General features: G+C 33.8%; 2 protein-coding genes across 4 annotated transcripts; one reads left to right on the top strand and one right to left on the bottom strand.

Annotated features, from left to right (window-relative positions):
* Positions 1–246: 246 nt before the first annotated feature.
* On the bottom strand, positions 247–5,378 carry LOC115976520. 3 transcript variants are annotated; one of them, XM_031097834.1, is made up of 9 exons: positions 5,318–5,378; positions 3,799–3,824; positions 3,451–3,539; positions 3,157–3,366; positions 1,677–1,799; positions 1,544–1,601; positions 1,375–1,448; positions 681–769; positions 248–597 (listed from the first exon to the last, which is right to left on the bottom strand). In XM_031097834.1, exons 3-9 carry the CDS (start codon positions 3,514–3,516, stop codon positions 528–530), a joined length of 690 nt encoding a protein of 229 aa, XP_030953694.1. In that variant the 5' UTR covers positions 3,517–3,539; positions 3,799–3,824; positions 5,318–5,378; the 3' UTR covers positions 248–527. The 3 variants fall into 3 exon arrangements, with proteins under 3 accessions (XP_030953696.1, XP_030953694.1, XP_030953695.1); XM_031097835.1 differs by lacking the exon at positions 5,318–5,378 and having other exon boundaries at positions 360–377; positions 525–597; positions 3,799–3,926; XM_031097836.1 differs by lacking the exon at positions 5,318–5,378 and having other exon boundaries at positions 247–597; positions 681–766; positions 3,799–3,926.
* Positions 5,379–7,336: 1,958 nt separating this feature from the next.
* LOC115976519 (putative E3 ubiquitin-protein ligase RING1a) lies at positions 7,337–9,780 on the top strand. Its single transcript, XM_031097833.1, has 6 exons — positions 7,337–7,715; positions 7,902–7,984; positions 8,108–8,265; positions 8,366–8,415; positions 8,726–8,800; positions 8,903–9,780. The coding sequence occupies exons 1-6, from the start codon at positions 7,486–7,488 to the stop codon at positions 9,453–9,455; spliced, it is 1,149 nt and encodes a 382-aa protein (XP_030953693.1). The 5' UTR covers positions 7,337–7,485; the 3' UTR covers positions 9,456–9,780.
* Positions 9,781–10,636: the final 856 nt, after the last annotated feature.

Here is a 10,636-nt window from a genome sequence, read left to right as displayed (position 1 = left end):
CAGACCAAGACAACGAATGTGTTGGTGGCATCCCTCCAGCATCTTTACAGAAAATGGGATAGGATCATCCTTAGTCAATGATTCTTCCTGTTATGCATTTCTACCCTTCTTAAAAACAATAAGTAAAAGCTTTCTGTGATTGTGCAAGGCTAATGGCAGAAAAATTCCAAGCCATGGCAACCCTTTTTACCAATAGGTAGCAGGAAAGTAGCTCTTATAAAGTGAATTTAGCTATTTAAAATGCATTCACGCATATCCTTCTAAGCAGAAGTAACACAAACAGCTTTATACAAGGAGGGGATCAAAGAAATCTTTATCAAGTTAATCAAATTACCTGACAGTTGCATTGTTACAAATCTTGCTTCTCTACATTCCGACTATTCAAAATTCAAAAATACAGATAATGGAACAAGTAATATCAGTTGATTTTTAAATTGTAATGATACAATACATCTCCTCTCATTCTCTCTCTCACAGAAACCAATAGAAAAAGAATCAGTTATCATGGTTTATGGAAAAATTACCAACTACGAGGGCTTTTTCTTTTGCACACTTTTTGAGATGTGCTTCAGCTGTACCGTTCCCCCTTTCATTCCCCTGCAAAGTTAAATAACAAACATTGTGAATCCATTTGAAAAGCTTCCATAAATAGGGAAACAAAGAAATTAGAGAGTAAATACCTCCGGTGCATATAAATGAAGATGTAGAAAAGCAGCAACAGCATCATAGTCAAAATGGAAACAATAAGGTAGAACACATTTCTAGTCTTCTGCACATATGAAACAGCATGGATATAAATAAATAAGAAAGAACCAACAAAACTACCCAAGTCTTAAATTTAAGGATAGCTTATATACAGTTTAGCTGGAATCAGCCTCTTAAAAAATAAAAAAGGGGTAAGGGCGTAAGGCTGCCTACCAATCACCTCCCAAACTTCGCAAAAGTGGGAACAATGTGCATTGGGTACAACCTTTTTTTCTATACACAATTTAGGTTTGTCAAATGCAAAAAATGTGTAGGATTCCAAATGTAGCATGAGCATGCTTGAAGCTAACTGCAGTCTGATTGTAAGGGGTGTGTATCACAGAAAGCTCCCTTTAGAGAGACAAATTAATCTGATTTACTTCAATCATCTGGTTTTGATGAGTTTTTTATTGCAGAGTTTCCTAAAATCTAAGATCTAACTTACCATAAAAATAAGGTTAGACCGTAGTGGCAGAGGAACGTAGAAAAAAAGAAGGATATCTATTTTCCTTCTATCAGACTTTTAGGAGATCAATTACAAAATGTAGAGCCATATGGTTTGGTACTTGTTTGCATGCTTGGAAAGTATAATTGATCATAAAACAAAGTAAATGTGGTGGTGAACTTTACCCTGTGCCCCCTAGAGAAGGGTTTCTGACCACCTTTAAAAGTGTGGGCATCACAGAATTGCCATAGGAAGAATTCTGTCACAATTGGATAACATCAAAATGCAAGATCACTATCTGGTAGGACTATATATGAGATCATAAAGTTGCAATTATGACAAAGTCACAATTACCATGAAGGCGGCTTGCTGAAGGACCCTCATTGACTGGAAAACAACTGTCAGCTAGGCTCTGCACAGAATAATTAAAATATGACTACAAGGAATGCTAGAATCAACAATTTATAAGACATCAATCATAGGCCACCTCACACAGATGTTGATTCCTTGAAGCAGCAGCAGGATTGCACTTAGTTTTGCGAGGAGTGGAGTCCATCACAAGGTCACAATGCAATGCACCACATACATCTGCCAAGCACCTGCTGTGACTCTGGATTCAGCACAAGTATCCCATGGTTCAATTACCAATGTACCATTTAAACTTAAGACAATGGAAGGACTATGTTTGACAAAGTCCCGGAGGAATTTTGATTACCAAGAAAATTAGAAGAAATGCAATCTAAACGTGAGACCATGAACCAAAGATGTGGGATATTAAATCAAATAGACAGGCCAAAGACATCAACAGAAGAATGGTAGGTGAAAAAAGATGCAGCTCCATAGAAGTGTTTAGTTATTAAGACATTAAAAATGAGATGACAATGATTGTAAAGTGAAATTTGAGGCACAAACAAAAATGAAAAATTATCAAGATAACCCAAAAGTACTAGGTTAAAAAAAAGGATATAAACTTTGACCAATGAAAATTGGAGTCTCTATATTTTGTGTGTCATACTTGTGATGATGCTAGTATAGTCTGTTCATAAAAAATACTCTGCATTTATTATGTTTTCTTTGTCATGCAATTGTCTATAATAGATCACTGATATAATAGTTGTCTGGTTTATGGAATGTCAATGAATATAGGCCTTTTAGAGAGAACATTCAAAATGACTTTTAGGTTAAAAGCTTTGCATAGGCATGCTAGTTAATCTCTCTTTCTTTTTTTGGTTTTCTTTGGGTCCTAGGGATCACTTTTATGCATAGTCTTCTACAATCAAAATCATATATACACCTCCTGCTGCTACAAACATTTAAGTAAAATCCACCTGTATGACGCTACAAGGCTTATAATGTGTACCAGAAATTCCTGCTTTTTTGGGTTTGCATTTCACTGGATTGTCCAACAAATGAATTAAAAAAACATATATCAAGTCTCCTTATCACAACCACTCCTACGTCATGTAAATATTTTAAAATGAGGTACCCATGTCAAGCACACCATGTTATACAGACACATCATATTACCTTGAGATGATTAATTGGAAAAATCTAAAACATCACAAAATCAGCCATGTTCCCTCGTCCTAAATTCTGTGGGTTGATAATCCAACACCTCCACAAATTCATCTAATATCCATACTCAAGTCTATTTTACATACTGTAGGTTATGCCATAGGAGAGTAAGAGTGGTATCATTTCACTTACCAGAGAGACCAAGTATAATTAACATCATCATCATTATCATCAGAATCACTATGAATTATCTCAACTACTAGGGTCAATATTACAATTCATAAGCCTGTTAATCTTATTTTTTCAATGCAGGAAAATGAATACCCACAAAATAACCAAATGGGACATTACTTGTATGATTTGTCATTTACAACCCAATCATGTTAAATGTTCTAAAACAAAAAATAAATCAATTACCATCAATTCTAGGAAAAATAGCACCACATACATACCACATTCAGCAAATCATAATGTCTATTGTCAAAATGCTGATCAAGGTATTTCTCTTGATAAAACCTTTTTCTACAGTATCCACATTTCCATTCATTTACATCTACACGGATCTTGTGTTGTTCCTGATCTCTGTAAAGGTCATTGTCTGAGTGAAGCCTACACCTTATTGACATTTGATATCGTTCTTTTTCCACAAAGGGCATTAGATACTGCACCCATCATGAGATAACGTTATCAAATTTAAGTACCACAGATACTGTCTTTTAGAAATTTTAATCAGAATCTTCTGATACCTCCTCAATTATCTTCTGTGCAGCCCTACTCCTTTCTCTTTGAACAATGTACCTCATGAGCAGCATTCTCCTGCTCTAGCTTTAGAGTTCTGAACATCAAACTTAAATATTACTTATAAACATTGACAAGGCAGATAATATATGCCACCAAAACACAATCATTTAATACATTTTTGCAGTTATAAAATTTAGGGTGTTATTAATGCCACATTTTTCAGGTTGCATTCACGATTTAGGTTCCCCTTAATTAAAGAATCTATGTCAGGAAAATAGGTAACACTAAGACATGGACACCAAAAATTGCTAGCCTATTCCAAATTTTCAAATCCAACAATCTAAACCACTAACCTTGCAGTTTCAGATTCTTTATAACCCTGGGGCAGCAAACAATAATGGAAGGGGTCAGTAATATTGCAGTATAAAAGGCACATTCATTATACTAAGAAAAATGATAATGTCGTTATAAAATATTGCAGAAGAGGTTCAAGAAAGAACCAAAAAAACGAAGGCTAAATACAAATTACACTTTGTATGCTAGGGTGAACTGTCAATTTCGTCCATAAAGTTTTTTTTTTTTTTTTTATCATTTTAGTGCTTAAAATTACATTCCTGTCAAGTTGGTCCTTCAGTCCATTGACGGTTATAAAATTGACACTATTCACATATGTGATGTGACATCATTTTACCGGTCTTAACAATAATTTTTTAGATGGTAATGGATGGAATAACCAATTTGACAGAAATGTTAAAGTTTCGGACTAAATGACAAAAACTAAACTTTAGGGATGATAATGGCAATTCACCTAAACTTAAATGGTGTAATTTGGATTTTGGCCAAAATAATAATAATTTTGTTTTATAAACACAATCCATCTAAAAGCACAATTTCTGATATAGAACTAAATCAATAAACAAGTAAAATTGAGCTGCAATTGAGATTATCCTACCTATAGAACAATTACAAAAGGGCCATTGGAGAATATCGGTTTACTCCAAAGTAAAAACCAAATCAGTTCATAAGTAAACATAAAGTCATTATAGTATTGTCTTGTGTAGATTTAGCTAAAAGCAAGACATTTACTTCACTTCACTGTAGTACTAACTTGAGGAGACTAGCACGTGTTAATGAATTCTACCCAGTGTCAACCCACAGTAACTTTATTTTCATCCCCCTATATCAAAATTTTTTGCATATGTTTGATCTGGTAACAGTTTTTGTTTTCTATTTTTAAAAACTTGTTTTTGGGAATATAAAGAAAAAATAATTTTCTTATATTCTTCAAATAAAAAACATGTTTGGTTAGTTAAAATTTTAAAAAATATATTTTTTAAGAAAAAAATAAAAAATACTAAAATATGTTGTTATTATGATTTAAACTCTAATGTTAACTCATTAAATGAGACAGATACATTAAATCAAATATGTGTTTTCTTTGACTTTTAAAACTAGAAACTGAAAACAATATTTTACATATTTTTAATTTTCTTCATAAATTGAGTTTTAAGAACAGTTTTTGTTTTCTATTCATTTTGAATTGCCAAACATTATTTTTGAAAACAAAAATTAAAGAAAAAAACAGTACCAATCATACCCTTACATTTTGGAACCTATCTTGAATTGTGATATACAATACAAATATGAGTTTTTGTTATAAAAACAATAAATTTAACAAAAAATTAACTAACCCAAGGTCTACATGGAACCCACCACAATATCGATTCACGGGTTTTCAAAATATCTCATAGCAACTAATAACAAGTTGCTGGGACACTCCGTACTTTTTTATATTATTAAAAAAAAAGTTTATATATAGAAAGACCTATTTGGGTTTTGCACATATATACATATAAATATCAGAAAAGATACCTGAATAATTTGCGGAGAAAGCAAGAGGCAAAAGCAAAGCACGACCCATTTGGAATTGGAGAACCTCCATGTCCCTATCTTCATTTCTGAATTCTTGAGTTTTCTTGCGAATAATTCTGGTGTCACATATTTTGGCACAATAAATATCACAACTCGTCACATAACGAATTATGATTGGTAGAGAAATATACCCACCATCACCCCTCCACCAACCACGTTAATAGTCTATTAATGTGGTATAATAGTGTATTGCCAAAAGGTGTCTCTAGAGTTACACTTTTCTTGCCTCGAAGAAGAGAAGACCATTAATAGTATACTGCCACGCCTCTGCTATGGCAAATGAGAAATTGCCACATAGGATCTCTGTGCCTTTTTGACCTCCCACTTGACTTTTCTTGACGTGGCTAAAACTAGTCCCTTTTAAACCCACCAAAAAAAAAAAAAAAATCTAAAACTAGCCTATATGATAATCAACTTCAACACTTTCTTTTTTTAACAAATTAAATATTAGAGTTTCAAAAACAATAAATTAAGCCTCAAGCCTATAAGATTTTGTAAGGTTTTTTTTTTCCCCTCTTATTGTAATGGAGGAGGCGCCTTGATATTTCTATTGAACCACAAATCTCATGATAATTACTAAGGTCACCTACCAAACCATTATTTTGTTGCCTATGAAGAGTCAAATTTTCTTATTAAACCATTTCTTTTTTTGCCTATGAAGAGTCATCAGTCATGGGCTAAACCTTACAATTAAGCATCAGTGTCATTGAGGTGCTCCCCTTAAAATTACGGTTTTTTTTAAAAAAAAAAAAAAAAAAATCACTGCAGGGCTTTAGTATTTCAACTTAATTCTCTAAAGAAAAATGTTATATTCACAACATTTTCTTTATAAATCTTAAGTGACAAGTTGCTATTGATTGTTATTAGTAGGCAAAAAAAATTAAAAATCAATAGTGAATTTAAATTAGAATCAGTAACAATTTACCCTTTAGGATTTGTTGTAAAAATATTGTAAAAATATTATTGACATAATACTTCTTAAAAGAAAAAAAAAAAAAAAAAAACCCTTTGATCAAAACTCAAACGAGTTGGAAATATACCCAAAATTTCTATAATTGATCAAATTGGAAATTTTTATTGTAAATAAGAAATGGAAAAGTTAACCGATGCTCTAACGGAAAGAAATAAAATAATTAATTTTTTTACCACTTTTTATATTTTTTATAAAAATAATGTCAAAACTTTCTTTAAATGATTTATCAATAATTACCTTAAGAGCACCTATTAACATGAGGCTATAAGAACTAGAACTCTTCCTTGCTAAAAAAAAAAAATTTTTTTTTAAAACTTGTGCTGTGTATCCAAGAGTTAGACCATTTTGGATATACACCACTGCAATTACCCTAAAGGCACCTATTAACATGAAGCAATAAGAAATAGAACTCTTCCTTGCTAAAAAAAAAAAAAATTTTTTTTTAAGCTTGTGATGTGTATCCAAGAGTTAGGCTATTTTGGATATACACCACTGTAAGTTTCTTTAAAAAAACTTTTCTTCTCTCACCGTGTGTGTTAAAAATACTTAGGGCCCGTTAGGTACGTGTGTTCAAATAATAGTTTTCAGTTTTTTTGGAAATACGTGTAGGTGAAAAAATATGTAAAAATACATGAATATTGTTTAAAAACTAAAAACATATGTTTAAACACATGTACCAAACAACCCGTATTCTAAAAAAAATGCTTTGTTTTTTTGAGGGGAAAAAATACTTAAAAGCAATTAACTCGGTGAGCAAAAGCAAGTGAGCAACCGCAATACTGCATCATAAATTTCCTTATAAGCCTCTAATCATCAACATTCACCGATCATAATCTAACGGTGGAAGATTGAGGGATACCAAATGGTAGTTGTCTGAGTACTCGTATGTAAAAGTGTAAAACCTTCCTCACATTTTTTTTAATAAATTAAAAAAGAATCCCTTGCCTCACAAACCCTTATAGCCGTTGGAAAAGTTAAAACAGCATCTGATTCAAAAAAATCGACCGTTGGAAAAAATAATCCCCTACTTCCTTCCTTCTCTGTCCCAACCTTTCCTTCTCTGCAGAATAGTACCCATTATCTTTCTTCTTTCGCTCTCACATCAAAAGCCCAATAATAAAAATTACTGCAGAAAATGGTGAGTGTAGAAGAACCAAAACCAAGTCCAAAAAACCCAGTTGCAAATGGGCAAAACGTGGACGGTGTATTCAGCCCCAGATTTAAATCTATGGCGGCCTTGGCTGGTTGGGATGAAGAGGCTCTCTTGCTTGCAAGCCTTGTCGTCGAGGACACGCCTGAACGAGAGACTAAGAACAAGAAACGCTCTGATTTACTTTTCAAGACTCCACCCAGCAATTCAAGAAGGTACAGCGTTCACAATGACAAACCCAATTATTAGTTTAGATTTTAGCATAAAGATTGCATATATTCTGTTTGATTAGTGAGATAATTAGGAAGAGATAATTACTGGGATTTAATGCTGTTGGGGATATAGATTTTCTTTTTCGTTTTTCTTGGCAATTAAAGGGACACTATTGTTATGTGTTTTAGGAAACGTAGGGCTCAGAGAAAGAGTCCAATTTCAATCCCAGTTGCGGTTCTTGATCTAGATGAAGAAGAAACTACAAGAAAAGGTATTAATTTGTCTGACTTAAGATTATGGATTACTGGGTTTCTTTTTCTTTTAATAGTATCTTGTTTGATTACTGGGAAAACTATAAAGGAAAAGGAAATGATTGATTTTGGGTAATATTCAGGCACAGAGAGCGAGAAAAAGAATCCAGAAATGAAAAATGTTGTGAATGATGAAAAGAAGAAAGGAGCAAATGAATCACCAGAGCAAAATTCTAGTGTTTCATGCTCAAGTTCAGGTCTTCCTTGTATGGATAAGCTTAGAGAAGAGCTATCTTGCGCAGTAAGAATTTTTTTTTTTATGATAGTTTTGTTGACTAGTTTAAATTGACTATATTGGTTTTTTTCTCCAATAATTTTAATTGGGTCTAATTTGCTTACAGATTTGTTTGGAGATTTGTTTTGAACCTAGTACTACTCCTTGTGGACACAGGTAAACTCAAAGTTAACTTAACAAAACCTAATATTTGAATGTACCACCATATAGACAAAAAGGATCTTATTTTTGTCATAATAAACTCTTGTTTCATTTCACCATGTTGTGGCTTTCCACTTGAGTCCAATTTGACTTGAATCATATCACTGTTTAGTAATAGTGCATTTGTTGGGCAATGACATGCTACCAAATATACCATGCATTTGTTTCTCTAATTTCTTTCTTAGTGTTGATTAGTTTCTTTGATTTCACATTCTTAAGTCTAGTAGTGGATCAATTAGTCCTGAGTTTTTCTCTTCAATTGTAGTTTTTGTAAGAAATGTCTGCGATCTGCTGCGGATAAATGTGGGAAAAAGTGCCCAAAGTGCAGACAACTAATAAGGTAATTCTTAGCTACAATTATAAGGCAATAGCTCAGGGGAGTTTTATATCATTGAAATATATTTTTGGGATTTACTTTACACCCCTTTACTTGAATTTGCAGCAATGGAAGATCTTGCACCGTGAACACAGTTCTTTGGAACACAATACAGCTTCTCTTTCCACACGAAGTAGAAGCAAGGAAGGCAGCCGGCGCCTTGAATAGTCGAGAAGCTGGGTGTAAAATCCCAGAAACAGCCTTTTATAATAATCTGAGGAATGAAAGTACCAGAGCATCCGGTGTATCAAGCAGAGATACAAGTTCAAGGAGAAGAAGAGGGACAGTAAGCCATGTTGAGAATGCTGCATTAGCTATAAGGTCTCAGAGAGGAGATGAGGATCAAAGCCAGGAAAGAGGGGTTTATAATAATGTGAGGATTCGAAGTAGCCAACCTGGGGTTTCAAGTAGAGATACAAGGGTGAGAGCAAGAAGAGGGATGTTGAGCCAAGATGAGGATGCTGCACTAGCTCTAAGGTTGCAGAGAGAAGAGTTTATGGATGCTTTTAGGGAAACCAGTGAGCAATCTAGCAGCTCTCTTTCCTTAGCCAGAGCAAACTTAAGAGCCATGGCATCTAGAGCCATTAACCTTCGTATTAGAGGCCGCACTAATATGTAGTCTAGGGTATGTCTGAATTAGTACAATGCACTTTCATACAAATGATAGGGTATGTCTGATTTAGTACTCAATCCTATTGAGTGCGACAAGATCCTAAGTTTTATTCTTTTGTTCTCAATTCATTGTTTTGTTTCACTTAGTTCTTATTACGAAGAAGATTGTTGTTGTTTTGCATTAGAAAAAACTAGACTAATCATTGTGGAGAAAGAAGAGAATGAGAGAGAACAAATGTTTCTGAAATGTTTAGTCATTCAACTGCTGTTCCATACAGCACAAAACATTTCTGTTTGCCAGTTTTCACAAGTTGTCACTACTTCCACTTCCACTTCCACATCTCCTTTTCAGCTTCGACACACTATGCATTAATTCAATTTTCATACACCAAAAATTTCTCTTGCAGCAAAGACCTTTCCTTGATGAGGCATCCAGCTTCAAAATCCAATTCTAGGTCTGTTTGGCGCGAGGGGGGGGGGGGGGGGGGGAGGTGGAATTATCCCTCCTGTTGTATGCCATTGCCCTCCTTTGCATACATGTGAAAGGTCTGTTTGGCAGGGGTGGAATTATATTATCCCTCCAGTATGCCATTGCCCTCCTTTGCATACATGTGAAAGGTCTGTTTGGCAGCGGGTGGAATTATATTATCCCTCCTGTGTATGCCATTGCCCTCTCTTGCATACATGTGTAAGGTCTATTTGGCGGGGGGTGGAATTATATTATCCCTCCTGTGTATGCCAACAGAAATCAAAATGAATGGTAAGTGTTTTTCATCTCTCTCTCTTATTGCAGTTTTCAATTCTTTCATGTAGGTCTGATACACCTAGGCCAGTGTTGAAATCAAGAGGGATAACCAGTAGTTGTTGATTTGCTGGATCCTAATATATAAAGACATTACTATTTGGAGATGTTAAGATTATTTATATCTGTGTAGTCCAAAAAAATGGCAGTTTGTTGTTTATCAAATCGAATTGGACATGAACGATACAAACACAATCAACTCTAAGGAACATTCAACAAATTCCCATTAATAAAATATAGTTTATTAGCATAACCTCATCAATAGTCAACAAGTTAACATTTGAGAAAATTAAAATTATAAAGATAAATTCTTTATATTAGCTTTTCCAAGGAGCAGCAGCACGTATGTTTCAATATCTGAGGAATTTATAATTCTAATGTAATCA

Source organism: Quercus lobata, chromosome 2 (assembly GCF_001633185.2).
Source record: "Quercus lobata isolate SW786 chromosome 2, ValleyOak3.0 Primary Assembly, whole genome shotgun sequence".
In the NCBI taxonomy this organism is placed as follows: domain Eukaryota; kingdom Viridiplantae; phylum Streptophyta; class Magnoliopsida; order Fagales; family Fagaceae; genus Quercus; species Quercus lobata.
This window is presented reverse-complemented; position numbering and strand designations above follow the sequence as displayed.